The 21,470-nt window shown below is 38.3% G+C and overlaps 1 protein-coding gene across 6 annotated transcripts in view; it reads right to left on the bottom strand.

Moving 5' to 3' along the window:
* The window catches only part of UEVLD (UEV and lactate/malate dehyrogenase domains), a 46,692-nt gene that overhangs the window by 3,309 nt on the left and 21,913 nt on the right, over nucleotides 1-21,470 (bottom strand). For 4 of the 6 annotated variants that reach the window (XM_060303438.1, XM_030864914.2, XM_030864924.2 and 1 more), the window contains 5 exons: nucleotides 18,475-18,577; nucleotides 11,899-12,069; nucleotides 10,454-10,627; nucleotides 2,399-2,459; nucleotides 169-292 (listed from right to left, as the gene is read on the bottom strand). In XM_060303438.1, coding sequence (XP_060159421.1) covers nucleotides 169-292; nucleotides 2,399-2,459; nucleotides 10,454-10,627; nucleotides 11,899-12,069; nucleotides 18,475-18,577 — 633 coding nt within the window. Of the gene's footprint in view, nucleotides 1-168; nucleotides 293-2,398; nucleotides 2,460-10,453; nucleotides 10,628-11,898; nucleotides 12,070-18,474; nucleotides 18,578-21,470 lie in introns of those variants that run through there. The other 2 variants (XM_060303439.2, XM_060303440.2) reach the window with 2 other exon arrangements.

Below are 21,470 nucleotides of genomic sequence, written 5' to 3'. Positions count from 1 at the left end.
TAGCCAAGCAGGACAGAGCTTAGACCAAACTGTCTTCTCCCATGTGTTACTCTAAAAGCTGGTGATACTGAAGATACCTGGGTTACAGTGTGAACAGCACTTTTTCTGGCTTTACATTAATAATATAAATATTTTAAAATATGATGAGAGAATGAGAATAGCAATTACCTTTGCTAAAACTGATACAGAATGCACTTTCTTTTTATCATTCACAATACTGTCAACCAGGTCGGCTACTGACAGTCCAACAGACCAGGATCTTTGACCTTTTACTCTTAACAGTTCCATGGCTCTAGGTTATAAAAAACAAAAACAAAACACACAAATCACGATTTTAGAAAATGCACAAAATATGTACACTTAGTTTTAGCTTCTGTTTAAGATATTAATTAGATATTTTTATGACACAGAAGTGAGTTATACAGCAATTGTTAGGAAAACCTACAGTCCAGTAATGAAGCTTTTCTTAAAATGTCAGGCAGTTCACAGAGAGTCAATACAAATGGCCTAATAATATAAAAAGATGCTCAGCACCACTAATATTTAACTAAATATGAGTTAAAACAATAAATACATCAGTTTTGCCCATCAAAATTGGCAAAGATTAAAAAGACTGATAACTACTTTTCCAGAAGCTACAGAGAAACAGGCATTCCCATAACTGCTGTTGAGGGTGCAAAATTATTCAACTTTTAAGAGGAAGATCTGGCAACACTTGATCTAGAAATTCCTCTTCTAGGAATTTATCCTATAGCAATATGCTCAAGTGTGCAAAGATATACATGTAAGTATGTTTGTCTTATTTGAGACACAAAAAATTTTGGAAATAATTCATGAAAAGAGGACTTGTTAAATAAATCACTACCAAATGTAGTGCCATATAGCTTTTATTTTTTTAATTAATTAATTTATTTATTTTTGGCTGTGTTGGGTCTTCGTTGCTGCACGCGGGCTTTCTCTAGTTGTGTCGAGCGGGGGCTACTCTTCGTTGAGGTGCACCGGCTTCTCATTGCAGTGGCTTCTCTTGTTGCGGAGCACAGGCTCTAGGCACGTGGGCTTCAGTAGTTGTGGCACGTGGGCTCAGTAGTTGTGGCACACGGGCTTAGTTGCTCTGCAGCATGTGGGATCTTCCCGGACCAGGGATCGAACCCGTGCCCCCTGCATTGGCAGGCGGATTCTTAACCATTGTGCCATCAGGGAAGTCCCCTAGTGCCATATAACTCTTGAGAAGAATATAAAGTAGATTTATATGTACAATAATGGGAAAATATCCAAGATTTATTATTAAGGAAACAAAGCAAGTTGCACGATAATATAAATAGCATACATTATTATAAAAATAATAATAAATAATAATGATAATGTTTGCAGAAGCATGGGAAAAAACGTTTGGCTACGTGGACACTAAACTGTTAACAGTGGTTGTTTCTGGAGAATGGAATTGCCCCTGCTTTTCACTTTCTCCTATATAGATATCTGCAGTATTTAAAGTTTTATCTTTGCTGTATACCAGAAACTAACACAACATTGTAAATCAACTATATTTCAATAAAAAAATAAATAAAAATAAAGTTTTATGAGAGCATACATTCGTTTTGTAACTAATTAAAAGTGATACAAATTAAACAAACATGTTTGAATTCCTTCCTTTTAAAAGCTATAAATGCAGCATTATATAGAGAAGCAGATTAGAATGGATTATACAACATACTACTCTTCTCAATAAGAGAATATTCTTTCTAGTTGTTATATTCTAAAAACCATAAACTGCAGGTTTAAAAAGCTAAAAATCACCACTCAGAATTCAGGAAAGGATGTTATTATGTGACAGTAAAACAACAAATGGCATGAAAATATACAGTATGTAGAGTCCACCCTATCGGGTCCAGACCCCAGGAAGGCCTCTGAATAAACACAAAAGATACGAGGATCTGTGCATTATACTTTGTTTTTGCCTGAATTTATAATGTGGGTTATCCATTCATATTAGACTAATTTCCAAATGTATTTATGTGTAATTAATAAATACATATTGATTTTTAAGTGGTATAGACAAATTCTCTTCTACATTTAAGAAAATATCCAATACCCTCAGATATAGGATCCTATATCCTAAATATAGGAGCAGTAAATCACTGCCTACAAATAAGGAAACTATTCTACCCTCTAAAGAGTCAACTGTATATTGAAATATTAAGCTTGCAAAGCACTCTTAGATCTACTTTGAGATAAGAAATCAAAGAATAGAAAACATTGTTCTCATGTACTTTGGTTCGTCCATACTAGTAAGTTTTGTTTGCAGAAGCCCGGTAAGTACATGCTGTGCAAACAGCTGCTACATTAGCTATGAAGTGTATGGTTTTTAGTTGGATAAATGCAAAACTACACTCAGTATTACCTGTTGGACAGCTGCTGAGAGTTATGCCTTGTTACGTCCTCTTGGCCACCCCATGTGGGCACTAAAAATTAAATGAAAAACTGATTATATTTCATCAATAACTCTCTTAGGATTAAGATGTGATAAATGATCATCTGCAGTTAAGGGTATTAACTGTATTAAACTGTATTAAACTTTTTTTTATTAACTGTATTAAACTTTTTTTTTTTCTTTTTGCGGTACGCGGGCCTCTCACTGTTGTGGCCTCTCCCGTTGTGGAGCACAGGCTCCGGACGCACAGGCTCAGCGGCCATGGCTCACGGGCCCAGCCGCTCTGCGGCATGAACCCATGTCCCCTGCATCGGCAGGTGGACTCTCAACCACTGCGCCACCAGGGAAGCCCTAAACTTTAAAGAAACATTTTCCCCCCTTCTAGCTAGAGTTATATTTTTCCACTGGTGGCACTAAATGTGCTGTACTGATTGCCTGGGGTGAGAAAGACTTTGAGCTGCAGTTCCCCCAAAACATGATCCCCAAAGTCTACTTGCAGCCCCTTACCTGTTCTCTCTCAACAACACTGGGCCATTTTACTGTCCAAGTAGAAAGCTTTCTTTTCTCAGCAGGCAATGCATAATAGGCTCCCATGTGCTGCAAGCACTTGGCATTTGCTCCACTGGGAACCATACATACATACATACATGCCACGCGGCTTGCAAGATCTTAGCTCTGGCCAGGGATTGAACCCAGGCACAACGGTGAAAGCGCCAAGTCCTAACCACTGGACCGCCAGGGAATTCCCACAAGTCTTCTAAACTGCATTCAAGATTAGGCCAGTTAGTGATGTGTCAGCAACCAAGGACAGCTTCCCCTCCTCAAACTGATTATAAGCTTCCAGGGGGCAGGGATCATGTGTTTTTCTTTTGTGTCCTCCAACACAGATTCTTTACCACAGTAAAGAATGCACAGGATGGGCTTCCCTGGTATCACAGTGGTTACGAACCCGCCTGCCAATGTAGGGGACACAGGTTCGTGCCCTGGTCCAGGAATATCCCACATGCCACAGAGCAGCTAAGCCCGTGCGCCACAACTACTGAGCCTGCGCTCTAGAGCCCGCAAGCCACAACTACTGAAGCTCGCGAGCCACAACTACTGAAGCCTGCGTGCCTAGAGCCTGTGCTCCGCAACAAGAGAAGCCACTGCAATGAGAAGCCCGCGCACTGCAACGAAGAGTAGCCCCCGCTCGCTACAACTAGAGAGAGCCTGCACGCAGCAATGAAGACTGCAACGAAAAATAATAAATAATTATTTATTTATAAAAAATAAAAATAGTAAATAAAATAATTTTATTAGTAAATAATAAAAAAATAAATTTATTTTAAAAAAGAATGCACAGGAGATAATATGAGCTGACCTTGCACACAATCCATAATTTTATAAAGTATTTTTATTTATTTATATATTTTTAATTGTTTTCTTTTTTTTTTGCTGTGCTGGGTCTTGGTTGCTGCGCACGGGCTTTCTCTAGTTGCAGTGAGTGGGGGCTACTCTTCGTTGCAGTGCTCGGGCATCCTCTAGCAGTGGCTTCTCTTGTTGCGGAGCACAGGCCTTAGAGCACATGGGCTTTAGTAGTTGTGGCACGTGGGCTCAGTAGTTGTGGCTCACGGGCTCTAGAGCGCAGGCTCAGTAGTTGTGGCGCATGGGCTTAGCTGCTCCGCGGCATGTGGGATCTTCCCAGACCAGGGATTCGCAGGCAGATCCATCCTTCCATCCATCCTTCCTTCCTTCCTTCCTTCCTTCCTTCCTTCCTCCCTTCCTCCCTCCCTCCCATCCTCCCTTCCTCCCTCCCTCCCTTCCTTTCTTTCTTTATTTTTGGCTGTGTTGGGTCTTTGATTCTGTGCGAGGGCTTTCTCTAGTTGTGGCGAGTGGGTGCCACTCTTCATCGCGGTGCGCGGGCCTCTCACTATCGTGGCCTCTCCTGTTGCGGAGCACAGGCTCCAGACGCGCAGGCTCAGTAGTTGTGGCTCATGGGCCTAGTTGCTCCGCGGCATGTGGGATCTTCCCAGACCAGGGCTCGAACCCGTGTCCCCTGCATTGGCAGGCAGATTCTCAACCACTGCGCCATCAGGGAAGCCCCAGATTCTTAACCACTGTGCCACCAGGGAAGTCCACAATCCATAATTATATTAAACAAAGAGGAAAACATAGTTGCAACAGTTAAGTTGAAAAACATCAAAAAGTTTTAAAAGTTTTTATGTTAAGTTAAAAAAGAAGCTAAACCAAACATTGTTACATGAAAAATATAAATACATGTGGACAAATTAAGGGGTTTTAAAAAATGTTTCACTTGAATGGAAGGGCTATACATGAATTATTTTCTAAAACAAAATTTTGGCACATTATTAGTATATTCACAATATAGAGAAAATTGCAGGGAAATATCTGCTAAATGAAACACAGCATTCACAGACCTTGGAAAGATAAATAAAAAGGGCAGGTAGGTATAAGAAAAGACAAATACAAAGAAGTCTGGAATTTAATTATGAGTATTACTGCCATTATATATTACACACATAATCACGTTTTATCTTTCCTCTGAGTTTGAACTTATAAGAGCCATGAGAAAACAATGTTTGGGGAGAGGGAGAAAGCTTCACTATGTTCAAATTTGCTTCTGACACAGTCATTAGGATTTTCAGTTAAGTTTAGATGGACTGAATTATTTCATTTTTTTGTTCATTTACTGCCCAACCCTTCACACTTCCTAAATATATATTTATCCTAGTTTAAGAATCCCTTTCAAATAATGCATCTAATCAATCCTAATCTTTCTGGTTCTACTCCTTAAAAACAGTAATCCCCTGACCCCAAAAATTTTAATAAACAATGACCATGTGATCTCTCTTTTCCATTACATATAACACCTATCCTTTAGGTTAAGATTGATGCCCAAAGCAGATGATCTAACACTCTGTTTTGAGGTCCAGCCCTTAGGTTTCTAAAACACCATTTGAAGGAGTTATCTGCAGTTTACATATGATTTCAATATCACAGCTAAAAATAGCAGCTCCAAAGCACATGTTCTACTGACTAATTTTGTGGGGCACTGTATGAATGACCTTTGGATACAACAAGATGGTATCAGGATCATTCATTAATTTCAAAACATATTTACTGAGGCCGTTCCAAGCTCAACGGGTTTACAGTCTGTCGGGGTGAAGAGACAAGTAAATATGCAATTATAACACAGTGTGATAGTGGTTATAATAGAGGCATAAACTTACTTAACCTGGAGAATTAGGGAAGGCTTCCTGGGAGAGGTGGCACTCAAGCCCAGTCTTTTTTTTTTTTAAATAAATTTATTTATTTATTTATATTTATTTCTGGCTGCACTGGGTTTCTGTTGTTATGTGCGGGCTTTCTCTAGTTGCGGCAAGCAGGGGCTACTCTTTGTTGCAGTGTACCGGCTTCTCACTGCGGTGTCTTTTCTTGTTGCAGAGCACGGGCTCTAGGCACGCGGGCTTCAGTAGTTGGGGCACGCGGGCTCAGTAGCTGTGGCTCACGGTCTGTAGAGTGCAGGCTCAGTAGCTGTGGCGCACAGACTTAGCGGCTCCGCAACATGTGGGATCTTCCCGGACCAGGGCTCGAACCAGTGTCCCCTGCACTGGCAGGCAGATTCTTAACCACTGTGCCACCAGGGAAGCCCTCAAGCCCAGTCTTGAAGGGTAAGCAGGACTTAGCCAAATTAATGAATGTTCAGGTAAAGGAAGCATCAGGTGCAAAGGCAAGGCGGCATGAGAGTGCATGAACCCTTCGGGAAGCTGCAAGTTGATCATCTGACTAGCATAAAATGCTTGTCAGAATGGCAGAAGATGAGGCTGAGGAAGGAAGCATGACACAAATCCTAAAGGGTCTTATATGTCATGTAATTCCTCCTCCAGGCTGTAACTGTCATTTGTCTCTGAAATACTTAAATAATCTCACTTACATATCTGCTATTCTTATAACTCTGTTTCTAAACCCTAATATTGCATTATTTCAAAGTGTAGTTTTCCATGTCCCTTTGCCAATTTTCTATTCATAACCATCTCGCCGTCTTGATCATTGTAGTAACAGCTACCATTTAGTGAGTGTTTACTCTGTGCCAGGCACTGTACTAAATGCTTAAGATAAATTATCTAATTAAGTCACAGCAAGAAAAAGTACAGCTTTGGAGTCAGACCAGGGTTCAAATTGCAGTTCTGCCCTTACAAAATGTGTAAACCTTGGACAAATTGTTAACCTCATTGAATCTTAAGCTTCCTCACATATTGATTTGGAAAACTACCACCTCCTTCATGGAGTGTTTTTAAATTTTAAATGAGATATGCAAAGCATTTAATACTCAATGAAAAATAATTCTAATTTTGCTATTACTGTGGTGTCACCTATGCAGATATAACCAACTGGTGTCCATACATGAAACCAGCAGAGGGAGCCTCTAATCCATTTCTGGCTTCAAGACCAAGGTAATTATCGGTGGATAGAACTGTCTCTGAAACAAAGTAGAAGACAGGATAAAAAGTACCTAGAAGGGAGATAGGGAGATGGGCTGGGGAGTACATAGGTACCTTCAATGGTATTTGTATTGTTCTTAATTGAGTATAGATTCATGAATGTTTGTTCTACTATGATGCTTTAAAACATACATATATGCTATACATATTCTTTTATATGTGTCAAATATTACATAATGTTATATTTAAGTGATCTCAATTCACATGCACCTACAGCTCTCCATTTCTAGTTCCTACTTGAGAGCTCCCTTCCTTGTGCTTTTGTCTTACTTCCCTTGGACCTCTCTTATTGCAAGTCAACACTGCCTTTAATTATAGTCATTTCCTATATTAGACTCCAAGCTGCCTAAAGACAGGGTCAGGTTCTTATTCATTTATGTAGCTCCAACAGCAGTCAGCACAGTACCTTAGGTTTATTTATCAAGTCACACCATCCTTTATTTTCTCTTTACAATTTGAGATATTAATATAACCATATTGTGAAATGTTCTTATTCATTCAAAAATTATAACTTATTAGGGGGACTGGTTAAATAAATTTTGGTATATCCAGTAGTTTAAAAGGATGAGCAAGATCTATATATGTTATTATGCAATCATCTCCAAGTCATATCAATAAGTAAAAGGGCAAGATGGAGAATGATGTATTATGTATATTTCATACATGTGCTTGTCCATACACAGAACATTTCTGTAAGGTTGCATGGCTTCTAGAGAGACGGACTGGGTGTCTGGCATAAAAGGGAGACTTATTTTTCACTACATATTTTTTTGTACTATTTAATCCTTTTACAATGTGAAAGTATGACTTTAACTAAAAGAACAGCTTAATAATTTACTCTTTCAATAAGGAGAAGGTACACACACAAAATTCAAATTGGATCAGAATAAACAGCAGTTTAACAAAAGAATAAATATCTTGAGACAACATATGGTTAATTACCACATAGCTAGCAAGAGCTTTTAGCTCAAAGGAATGAAGGAATCACTGTGCAATGATGTGATCAGGAAAAGCTTCAAAGGGTAAGGTAAGGGAGACTTGACCTAGGTCTTGAAGAATGAGATTTGAATATGCTGAGAGAGAAAGAGAAGGGATTATGGGAAAGGTAAATGCAACGGGCAAAGGTCCCTGTGGCTGAAGCAAAGCTGTGGGGTGGGGCCGAGATGCACAAGACCTGGGTTTTAGCCCCGCTTTGACCTGAAAAGCTACAGCCTCCTGGGGAGGTCACTCTTACCATCCCTGACTCCATTGCTGGCTCCCTACAACAAACTGTAATTGATGATCCCTTGGGTCGCTTCCAGCTCTCTAATAACATGACTCTCTCCATAACTGTAATTGGGGAGGAAGATTAAGACTGCATTTTGGGACTCCTTGAATGGCAAGCAAAAGAATTTAATAATTTGGTCAGAGGAAGCCTGTGAAAGTTTTTGAAAAGAGGAACGTGACTTAGGAACATTGAATTAATATGTGCAACATACTGCAAACACTGTAAGTTTTAGCTAATACCATTATTAATTTGGCATCATTTACAGGGTAAACTAGAGGGAAAAGAGCACATTAACTGGGAGATCTGCAATAATCAGGCAAGCAGGAGATCAACATGGACCAGAATTCAAATGGTAGTAGTGAGTAAACTCTGGGGTCTTGAGTTTGTTTGAATCCCTAGACATTTGTTACTCTAATACATCTGCTCCAAGTTCTTATTTGCTCCCCTCTTCTGGTTCTATTGATTAGTTTTTAGTGTGAGGAAGCATTCTGAGCCTGAAAAGCTATCTCTGCTTGAATCACACTGTCAGGTTTTGTCAAGGTTTATTCTATAGCCTGACTCTTTCTAGCACTGAACTTTCTAGGTGGCCAGTGCAGATTTATACAGATTTAAAATCTTCCTCCAGTTCTCCAGTTAAATGATCACTTCCTCACAGGCAGAGAAGTTCTTTTCTACATTGTTCTCTACCCTACAGCACCTACAGGCTGAATAGAGTAATAGTAATATATTTTAAATGAGGAAGCAATGATTAATTTTCCCCAAATTACCTTTTTAGCACATTACCCGCATGCTCAAATACCTTTAATATTTCCCCTCTGCCTGAGAATCACTTTCCAGCTCTTTATCAGGTATTCAAGGATCTCCAAAATGTGAAAGCAACCAAGTTTATCTGGTTGAAACTCTGCAACAACCAGTCTAGATATTTTTATCCCATGACCATGCCATACTTAAGTGTATGCCTTTGCCTGTTTTCCCATTCCTGGAATGTCTGTCCCATTCTTTGCTATTTATTCAAATCCTATTCATTCTTCCAAAGTACAGTTCAATGATGGCCTACACAGAATTTTCTCCAGTCATTTCAACCCATGTTAAATGCTCACTCATAAGTGTCTAAGCACTGTAAGTCTAAAATATATTCATTTTGGCACTTAATCAAATAGTATCCGATACTTTCATTGTTAGCCAAAACATCTTGTAAATATTTTTCTTGTTGCTCTAAAATAATTTTTAAGTATGATGAAGGAAGAGACTATGCTCTGTGCCTCTTTTGTATCATACTAACATCTTATATAGTAGTGAGAAGAGTAGATACTCATATACTTGTTTAAATGAATAAAAATGAACAAACTTAGGATAAAGCACTTTTATCACCTAACCAACCTGACTTTATAGCATGAGGGAAAAATAAAGAAAAAAGAGATTCTTGAATCAAATAGGGAAAGCATTCATTTGGGATAGGAAAAGGGGCTTTCAAATCCAGGGGACTGTATTTTTTTTTTTTTTTTTTTTTTGCGGTACGCGGGCCTCTCACTGCTGTGGCCTCTCCCGTTGTGGTGCACAGGCTCCGGACGCGCAGGCTCAGCGGCCATGGCTCACGGGCCTAGCCGCTCCGCGGGATATGGGATCTTCCCGGACCGGGGCACGAACCCGCGTCCCCTGCATCGGCAGGTGGACTCTCAACCACTGTGCCACCAGGGAAGCCCGAGGGGACTGTATTTTATGAATGCTTTCTGTGGTAGGGACAGAGCAGAGAGCAAGTAGCTGGTAAAAAAAAAAGGCCATAAGGGTAAATAAAGAATGAAAATTCTGTTTAAAAAGGTGAGAAACAGACAGGAGGTATGTACCTAGGGAGAAAGTCTGAACTTAGGGAAAGGTAAGCAAGATTGTAGGATGGGAGAGTAAAGGCAAGAGTTCTGTATATGCTTTAGGGTTTATGTAAATGTTGCTCTCCAGAAAATTAAACTTTTAAATTGATCCTGGATGCTGAAATTCAAATACAAAATATAAAAAGATAAATAAAAATATATAACCTAAGGGAGTCTTGCCTTTTACTTACAGAAAAGTAAATACAATCAGAATGACATGTTTGCAAAGCATATTCACAATACAGGGCCTGTCACACAAAAGGCAATGTGGAAAGAAAGCCAATTAAGCGCCACAATTTTGGAGTCCCCAGAACTGTGCATATCATGCATATCATGGCCTCTGGTGATGTAGGTTATCAATATACATAACTAATAAACATGTATTTCTTACCTTTGTCTTCTCCCTGCTCACCAATAACCCATACTTCTCTTCCTGAAGTCTGTGCCTTCAAAACATTTGTAATAATATATTGTAATCTCTGTGAATCCAGATTGCAACCAATTCCAATCACTCGATTTGCAGGAAATGCACTCAGTTTCCACGTCACATAGGTCATGATTTCCACTAAATATTACATACAAGGTGAAAATATAAATATTTTAAAAAATGTACTTCTAGCCTAGTTCCTAAACAAAATATTTATTATTTTAATAAGTATATTAAAACTTGTATATACTCTTCTTAGGTCCTAAATGCACTATGAAGCATAACATATTTTAAAATTTATTATATATTATGTAAATTTAATATATTTTAATTTTAATTAATAATTAAAAACAACTAACCAGGTTTCAGCATGATCTTACATAACTTTGCTGTTAAATATAAATTTTTAAGAGAGGAAAACAGATAATTTCCTAGAGCAGTTAAGCGAGAAAGATGAAAACTGGGTACAGAAAATCAGAAAATAATTTTTTTCATTGATCAAGTTCTCTTTTATATCTAGCTTAAGCTGAATTTCTATCTTTAAATTAAAATACTGATTCATATACTACCACCATGTTATACAGCATTATCAACAAAAATACAACTATTTTTTTCTTATGTGACAAAAGGATGTCAGGAATTTTTTTTTTTCTTTTTTTGCGGTACGCGGGCCTCTCACTGCTGTGGTCTCTCCCGTTGCGGAGCACAGGCTCCGGACACGCAGGCTCAGTGCCCATGGCTCACGGGCCCAGCCGCTCCACGGCATGTGGGATCTTCCCGGACTGGGGCACGAACCCGCATCCCCTGCATTGGCAGGCGGACTCCCAACCACTGCGCCACCAGGGAAGCCCGGATGTCAGGAATTAAACCAACATTCCTCAATCAATTGCTATAGGAGAACAAGTGAAATTCATATCATACTCCTATATTGGGAACATTAAAAAAAAATCTGTTCACCAATTTGAGTCCAGTACCACCTAATTCTTTGAAAAAAATTTCTCAAATAATTTGAGAAACAATTTAAAATACAAAATGTTAAAAATGCACTCTGGTGTGCTCACTAACATTTTATGACACTTCAGAGTTAACAAAGGAGCCTTCTATAATCTACTGCATCTTTCTCTTGGGCATTTAACCATTTTCTCACTGAGAAAGGCATGGCTAACAACCTGGAACATATTAATAGTAATATTATATAAAAAATTGTAAGTTGTAACCTTCTAGTTAATGACAGTCAGAAGAAGTAACTGGTTGACAGGATATGGAAAATACTGCATTGTTCATCATAAGAGCAATTTAACTGAATGCTCTGGCTGTCCCTTTATAACCTTGTTTTATGACTTTTATCAGAAATGGCAATTCTACTGATACACTGGACCACCAAATTTATTTAAAATAAAGTCTTGTACCTGGCTGAGATGCAACGAGCAGGATGCCATGTGGACTATAATGTCCCAGAGCTGCAACAAAGGCTCTGAACATATCCACATTTCTCTGTACCACGTCGAGGTAGGACTGAGAACTACCCAGAGAGTTGACTGTGAAGATCACCACCTTGGAATGAGTAGAGGCAGACAAATCTAATGAATAAAAAGAAACAGTCTGAGTTCAAGATAAAGGTTTTAACCAAGTTCTTGTTCATGATAATCAGGTTCTTCTTTTCTACAATTAGACAGCTTTTAGCACAATTGCCTCTAGATCAATCCTGTGTCCATAGGAAGGATACAAAGTGCTGAGGTTTGCCTCCAGAAAGAGGATTAAAAGCAAGAGTGTATCCCAGGGGAGGAAAGAGCAAAAAAGATAAATTACAGAATCCAGACTCCACAAACAGGGAATTAGGTTTCTACGTAATTCACAATTTTCTTAGAAAAAATAAATAATATGCTATAGGCAGAATGCACCTATAATCAATTACATCACTGATTTTTTTTTTAAGCTCTAGGTCCATCCATGTTGCTGCAAATGGCATTATTTCATTCTTTTTATGGCTGAGTAATATTCCATTTTTTATATATACCGCATCTTTTTCTTTTTAATTTTTATTGGAGTATAGTTGCTTTACATGTTGTGTTAGTTTCTACGGTACAACAAAGTGAATCAGCTATACATATACTTATATCCCCTCTTTTTTGGATTTCCTTCCTATTTAGGTCACCATAAAGCACTGAGCAGAGTTCCCTGTGCTATACAGTAGGTTCTTATTAGTTATCTATTTCACACATAGTATCAATAGTGTATATATGTCAATCCCAATCTCCCAACTCATCCCACCCCCCCCTTCCCCCTTGGTATCCATACGTTTGTTCTCATCACTGATTTTTAAACTGCGAGTTTAGGAGTCCTAGACCTCCTTGAAAGTGACTAAGAGGCCATGTAGGAATGGGAATAAGCAGAAAGAAAGCTGGCAGGCACAGCAGAGTGTTGTTTGTATCTGTTTTATTTATTAAGGATTCTACTCCAAAGAGGAAAAAAATTATTTGAAAATCTTTAAATCAAGATAAAACATCTTGGCTCATTTTTTTTACTGACTTTTCCTTACATTGAAGCCCAGTGTCTTGGTTTTAGGTTCTTCTAATGGGGCTTACATGTAAGCAACTGTTATGACTTAGGAAAAGCTGTTCTCCAGAATTCACGTCTCTGATCCTCAAGCATACTTATGCTATTTTACAACTACATTACTCTCTATTACACAGTGTGTTTTACAGAAGTACATGCCAAAACAGTGGCCAGAATTATAAGTATCAGAAACAACAGAAAAATAATAAAGTAACTAGGGTGATATCAGTTCAGTCAACATGTGTAAATGATTATTAGCATCTCAGCAAGACAATGAGTAGATTCCAGGGTTTATAGTCTTAATTAAGCCTATAAGGCCATTTTCCTAAACAAGTTGCAGAATGAAACCCTTGTGTAAGGTTTCCACTGGGAAATGCATTATCCAATTTTAATTCATAATCTGACACAGCTGTGTGGGTAGATCCAAAAACTGAAGTCCTGCATCTTAATTATGATTCTTCATGAGTCCTCTTAAGTAAATAATGCCTATGTTCTAGTGTTCAGAATAGATACCTGGTAATGGGTCAAAATCTCAGCATTGGAAGACATTAGAACTGAAAGGGATACAGTTAATACTTCCATGCCACTTCTATGTGCCAGGTACTGTTCTAAGACCTTGACCTGTATTTACTCATTTAATGTAATCCACAACACACTGTGGGGCAATATCATTCCCATTTTACAGATGAGGAATCTGAGGCACAGAGAAGTTAAGTAACCTGCTCAAAGTCATAGAGCTAGTAAGTAGCAGAGCCAGAATTCAAGCCCAGGCAGACTGGCTTCAGAGTGCTGTTCAACACTATGCTATATTTAGAAACTCACTCCTATACCCTCATAAAGTTGAGGAAATTGATATCTGGAAGGATTAGGTAGCTTGTCCATACTACTGTATTAAATACCAGTGAACAGTTGAATTTATGACCCTACAGTTTGGCCCCAACCTATCTTGCCAGGATCATATTTCCTTTCTTTTCCTTCTTTAGCTTCCTCTACTTTGAATGATGAAATGCCCTCACCCTCAAGGTTGACTTATAAGTAAACAAAGTAGTAGCTGTCTAATATGATTGCAGAAGTGCAAGAAAGCCTTCCTACTCTAAAGCCTTTTAATCTCTCCATAGGCCTGGGGTGGACACAGGCTTCTGTAAGTTTAAAAAGCACCTCAGGTGATTCTCACACAAGGGATCAATCCATAACCCATGTTTTAAGAACCACTGGCTATTGAGAAAATTTTACTTTGCTCCATATGTCAAAAACAGCTTTTTTTGTTTGTTTTTGGCCATGCCACACAGCATGTGAGATCCTAGTTCCCTGACCAGGGATCCAACCCATGCTCCCTGCAGTGGAAACCTGAAGCCCCAACTACTGGACCGCCAGGGAACTCCCAACAACAACTTATTTTTTAATTTGCAACTATTGAACACTTTTTTCTTGAGGCACACACATACACATACTCATACACCCAAATATCTATGCTTGTATATGCAGAGACTATTTCTGGAGTGAATCATAAGAAATTGGTAACAAACATGTTTGAAACTCCTGCTTACTAACTGTGTGACCAAAGCCACAATCTCTCTCAGCCATCTATAAAATAAAGTAAGAGAAGTAATGGAATATATGTAAACTATCTAGCTTATATTACTGGATTCCCTGAAAAAAAATGGCATCTATTATTATTATTAAGGATAAGGGACCAACATAATAGTGTCTTCAGCCAGGAAATGACATGATCAAAATAATATCATAGGATAATTATTCTATTAGCTATGTTTAATATAAAATAAAAGTAATCAGCAGAAAGGAAACAGGAACCCTCATATACTGCTGGTGAGAGTATAAATTAGTACAGCTTAATAATATACATTTTAAAAACACCTTTGACCCAGTAATTCTACTTTATCCTACTAGGTAGAGAAATACACAAAGATTTTTATTACATTACAATGTTCTCTGCAGCATTATTTACAATCACAGAAAAACACAAAAAAACTAAATGTCTACCAATAGGAGACAGACATCCATATGATGGAATATTATTATAAAGCTGTTCAAAGATATAGAGCTATTTAGACCTCTATGTGCTATTAATAATGATCTTCAAAATGATACTATAAATTAATCAATAACTTAAACACAGAATTGCGATATGACCTAGCAATTCCATTTCTGGGTACATACCAAAAAGAACTGAAAAGAGGTGTTCAAACAAAAACTTGTACAAAAATGTTCACAGCAGCACTACTGACAATAACAAAAAGATGCAACCCAAATGTACATCAACTGATAAGTGGATAAATAAAATGTGGCATATCCAGACCACAGAATATTATTCAACCATAAAAAGGCGTGATAAATGCTACAATATAGATGAACCTTGCAAACATTATACTAAGTGAAAGAAGCCAGACACAAAAGGCCGCATATTGTGTAATTCCACGTATATGAAACATCCAGAAGAAGCAAATCCAGAGTAGATCAGTGGTTGCCAGGGCCTGGGGAAAAGGGAAAATGGGGAGTGATTGCTTAATGTGTAGAGGGTTTCCTTTTGGGGTGAGGAAAATGTTCTGGAACTAGATATTCGTGACAGTTGCACAACATTGTGAATATACTGAATGTCACTAATGGTAAATTTATGCTATATGTATTTTAACACAATAAGAAAAGGGATAAAAATATTAAGTGCAGGGCTTCCCTGGTGGCGCAGTGGTTGAGAGTCCGCCTGCCGATGCAGGGGACACGGGTTCGTGCCCCGGTCCGGGAAGATCCCACATGCCGCGGAGCGGCTGGGCCCGTGAGCCATGGCCGCTGAGCCTGTGCGTCCGGAGCCTGTGCTCCGCAACGGGAGAGGCCACAACAGTGACAGGCCTGCGTACCGCAAAAAAAAAAAAAAAAATTAAGTGCAAAAAACAATTGCAGAACCAGTTTCCCCAATCTGACTCCTGAAGCAACTACTCTTAACAGTTCCTCAGTATTTCTCCAGATTTAGTCTATGCACACACTGTTTGTTTATGTATGTATAGTATGCATGTTTGCAGGCTCATATATACCTATGCACAGCCCTCCCCAAAGTATTTTAGTAGCTATTTAAAAAATCCAAATGGAGAAAAGTACAACTCTAGGATGATCATCAATGCCTGTCATGATGGGGCATTACTAAAATTTCCAAATGAGCTTACTTTCCCAAAATTATTAACACACTTCTCCATATCATAGAACATATTTGAGATGTTAGCTAATATTATATTTTAAATTACCTCATGTAATAGTAATTATCAGGAATATGCAATCAAAATTAACAAAGGGAACATGAAAGTTGCCCCAATATAGTGCTCATTCATTCAAAACTCCTTACTTGGTGGCAAGTACCACATCCTATATATCTACTCCAAGGATTCTATTCTTTCAATTATCTGAAACAATAGTTATTGATGGTTAATGAGACACATAGGAAGAAACAATTTCCTCAGGTCCTAAATGGCCTCACAACCTGTAGGGTCCATGTACTAAACAGTCTCCTGGAGTGATTTGGAAGAGTGAAGAGGTCCCTTAAGAACGTCAGTACCTGGAAATGAGAGGCACAAGAGGCTATCCAGCTCCCCAAAGGATCCTCTGTACAAGGCCTACAAAAGGACCATTAAAGGAACTATTGTACTCTTTCCAGAGAAGGAAAATAAATCCATTGTATCCTACAGGGATCCAGAGGCTTGCTAGAACTATTACACCCAATTTTTATAACCTATAGGTATAATTTCAACTTTTTGATCCACCGCGGTTCTTAGTACATTCAGCCTTGTGAAACCATGTCTCAATATTTTATTTGGAAAATATGGTTAAGAAAATAACCATATTTTATTTGGAAAATATGGTTAAGAATATGGTTTAAAAATATGGTTAACATTCCCCAGTGGCGCAATGGTTAAGAATCCACCTGCCAATGCAGGGGACACAGGTTTGAGCCCTGGTCCAGGAATATCCCACATGCCGTGGAGCAACTAAGCCCGTGCACCACAACTACTGAGCCTGTGCTCTAGAGCCCGTGAGCCACAACTACTGAGCCCACGTGCCACAACTACTGAAGCCAGCATGCCTAGAGCCCATGCTCTGCAACAAGAGAAGCCACTGCAATGAGAAGCCCACAACGCACCACAACGAAGAGTAGCCCCCACTCCTTGCAACTAGAGAAAGCCCGCGCGCAGCAATGAAGACCCAACACAGCCAATAAATAAAATAAATAAATTTATTAAAAAAAAAAAAGAATACACAAGACCTGAGTAAGGAAAGGCAAAGGAAAGCTAAGCAACTATAGCATATTACAACCTGACTCTAGCTATAACCTGGTTTTTGGAGACTAAACATTCTCTAGTTCAATGGCTTTCCACTTTTTTTTTGATCATGCATCCCTGGTAATAAAATAACTTTATTCCCACATACCCAAATCTGGTATTTACCTACATATATACATCTGTACTAATATATTATGTACATTGTTAAATATATGCAAATCTTTTGAATTAAAAAGATTTTAAAAATTACTTTTTTAACATTCTAAATTTTATTTATTAATGATACAAATCCCTCTTTTGTTCTTACTAAAATTCATTTTAACAATATATTTTTAGTGAAAGCAATGTGAATGAATTTTTTTTTAATCTTGGTTTAGCACTTTGCTATATACCAAGAGGTATGTATTAATTCCCACTTTACAGATGATAAAACTGAACTTTGAGAGATTATATAATCTGACAAATGGCAGAGCTAGTATGCAAACCCCCATGTCTAACTCTAAAATCTGTGTTCTTAACCAATATATTATGAAAAAGGAAGCAATCAGAGAAAACAATTTATACTAAGGTATAATTCAGAGACTGAAAATAAATCCTTCCAACCAATTTGAATGTTATTTGCTTATCTGACTCTTATTAACCTAATTAGTTGCAATCTGTATGACTTTAGGTAAGTCCCTTAATTTATATGAACCTCAGTTTCCCAATATGTAAAATGAGGGACTTGGACTAGGTGATCTTTAAGATGCTTTCAGCAATAAAATTCTAGGACTCAAGGCAGAGCACAGAGAATTTTTAGGGCAGTGAAACAACTCTGTTTGATACCATAATGGTGGATACATGTTTGATTTGTCCACACCTATAGAATATACAAAGACAAGAGTGAACCCTAATGTAAACTATGGACTTTGGATGATAATGATGTGTCCAGGGAGGTTTATCAATTATACCACTTAGGTAGGGGATACTGACAATGCAGAGGCTGTGCATGTGTGGGGGCAGGGGGTATACAGGAAATCTCTGTACCTTCTGCTCAATAATACTCTGAACCTAAAACTGCTCTAAAAAATAAAGTCTACAAAAAAATTCTAGGACTCAAATATAAGGGCAAACAAGGCACAAATCTTTTAAGCAGAATAACCAGACCTTTGCTGATCTCCACATTAGGCAGGTTGAATATGTCAAGGTCCATTATCACTCCTTTAGTCCCTTCTGAGAGGTCTAAGAGGACCAGTCTGTCTGCAATGCCCTGTACAGTACAATAAGAAAAAGAAGAGCATTACACTGCACATGGCCCATTACTCAGTTTAAATTCATTCAGAAGTGAGAGCTAAGGGAGAACGAATACATAGGCCTATGTGCTCTCTTATGAAGGAAGTAGCACAATAGCAATAAAAGGGACATGAAAGCAAGAAAATACTATGCACTTGAATAATGTGATCCTTTAGGCTTAACTAAAAACTGGGCTCTAACAGGGCTTAACTCAGAAGTCACAGAGTGCAGGTTTTTTTTGATGGGATAATGAGTAATAAAGATGACATGGTGCACTCAATATGTTTGTTATTGTTCTTCCGTTTATGTTTTCGTTTTGTCATAATTTCCATTCTGAAAGAACTTAGAGTGATTTTTTTTGGTCTATTTTTTGGTCTATTTTAGCATCAATGTCAACACTAATGCCAAGTTTCTCTTAAAAAGAAAAAAAGATAATAATCATAAAGCTAAAATAAAACCCAATTATCATGCAGTTCTCTCCCCAGAGATCTCATGGAAAATACTTCACATGCCTATAGACAGCTTTCTAGGTGCCATGGTGGGCTGACCATAAACAACAGGATGGAAACTCCTAAGAGTCGATTTATCTTTGTGGAAGTCCTTTTTCCAAAGCAGCCAGGGATATGAGTATCTCTCCTATCTTAAGGTGCAGGAGCAAGACTACCCAGGGATCTACCAGACTATGAGGCAGAAAGTGTACAGGAAGCAATCCAGCCTTGCTACTTATTAACTTTGCAAGACTGAGCAAGTCACTGAACTTTGTCTTATTTCTTGGAGTTATGAAGATTAATTATGTGACAAAGGGCTGACAAAGAGCAGTCCTCTCTAAATGGTACCTATTAATTTTATTAACATTAACCACACTCATAAGAGAAATGCAAAGAAAACTATGAGTTACCATTTTTCATTTATCAGACATGCAAAGATCCCAAAGTTTAACAGTAGTGTGAGAAAACAGGTATTCTCAAACACTGTGGGAATGAGAATGAACTAGCACAATTGATATGAGGGATAATTTGACAATTTCTGTCAAAGTTTAAAAACACAGGGACTTCCCTGGTGGTCCAGTGGTTAAGACTTTGCCTTCCAGTGCAGGGGGTGCAGGTTCGACCCCTGGTTGGGGAGCTAAGATCCCACATGCCTCATGGCCAAAAAACCAAAACATAAAAACAGAAGCAATGTTGTAACAAATTTCAATACAGACAAAAAGGAAAAAAAAGGTCTGCATCAAAAAAAAAATCCTTATTAAAAAAAAAATAAAAACACAACTCCCTTAATCCATCAACCTCATTTGTAGAAATCATCCTACAAGTTTATTAGTACATGTGTAAAATGATACAATATGTATAAGGATATTCAAAAGACTAGAAACAAACTAAATGTCCATCAATAACCACAACAAGGCAGTGTTACATAGTGGTTTAGAGCAGAGCTTCTCAAGCTTTAAGGGATCGCCATTTAATAGATCAGTGAAGCACATGGGTTACCAGAAATTTTGTAAAAATGCAGATTTACTTCCTTTGATCTGCAGTAGGGCTTGAGATTATGTATTTCCAATAAAATCTCAGATGATGCCAATGCCACACGTTGGGTAATAAGGATCTAGAATACAGGCTCTGTAAATAGATTGCCCAACCTCAAACCCTGGCTCCTTTTATTAATACTGTGACTTTGGGTAAGTTGGGTAACCTCCCTATGCCCTGGTTTCTTCATTTGTAAAATGACAGTAACGATAGTACCTAAGCCACAAGGTTGTTGTAAAAATTAATCAAGTGGGACTTCCCTGGTGGCACAGTGGTTAAGAATCCGCCTGCCAGTGCAGGGAACTCGAGCCCTGGTCCAGGAAGATCCCACATGCCGCAGAGCAACTAAGCCTGTGAGCCACAACTACTGAGCCTGAGCTCTAGAGCCTGCGAGCCACAACTACTGAGCCCATGTGCCACAACTACTGAAGCCCATGCACCTAGAGCCCATGCTCTGCAACAAGAGAAGCCACTGCAATGAGAAGCCCATGCACTGCAACGAAGAGTAGCCCCCGCTCACTGCAACTAGAGAAGAGTCCGCTCGCAGCAACGAAGACTCAACGAAGACCCAACGCAGCCAAAAAAATCAATCAATTAAAAAAAAAAATGAAACAGGTGTTTAGACAAGTGCCTGGATCTAGTAAGCATTCAGTAAGGGTTAGTTACTGCTGCTACCATCACTTCAACTACTGCCATTATTATGACTACTACTGCACTAGTTGAATATTGTTGCACTATTCGAATATTGTACCTTGTATCAAAATATTAACATTTAAAGGGAAAAACGGAAAAAAACTTTCCAACTAGACAGTTCACAAACAAAGAAATACTGATAGTGCGACTTCTAACAGTTTAAGAAATATGACTTTAAGGGGTCTTCCTACACTTACCAAAAACAAATAAAATTGATAAAACTTAGTACTGTTAGCAACAACAAAAATCAGGTTGATGTGTGCATTGTTATTAGCAGTGTAAATTACACGGTTATTCGCAGTGTAAAGTTCTGCCCTTCTGAAGAGCAATCTAGCAATATGTAATAAGTACCATAAAAACCATTCATGCCCTCTGACTCACTAGTACTATTTCTCAGATTACGTACCCCTAACAGAAAATTCAGACAAGAAAATAAACAACTTGTAAGGCAATGTTTATAGAAGCATTCTATTTACTAACAAAAGGTCTACAAACATTTCAAATTCCACTTAAGAAGGAAGAGTGCATTCAGATGGAGTGTAGAGGAAATGAAAATATAATATGGCAAAAGTTAGCATATACGGTTCTGAACAGTTAGCTTTTAAAATCTTCTAGCTCCCTGGATACAATTTAACTATTTGCTCTAGTAGAACC

This window comes from Globicephala melas, chromosome 8 (genome assembly GCF_963455315.2).
Source record: "Globicephala melas chromosome 8, mGloMel1.2, whole genome shotgun sequence".
Taxonomy (NCBI): domain Eukaryota; kingdom Metazoa; phylum Chordata; class Mammalia; order Artiodactyla; family Delphinidae; genus Globicephala; species Globicephala melas.
This window is presented reverse-complemented; position numbering and strand designations above follow the sequence as displayed.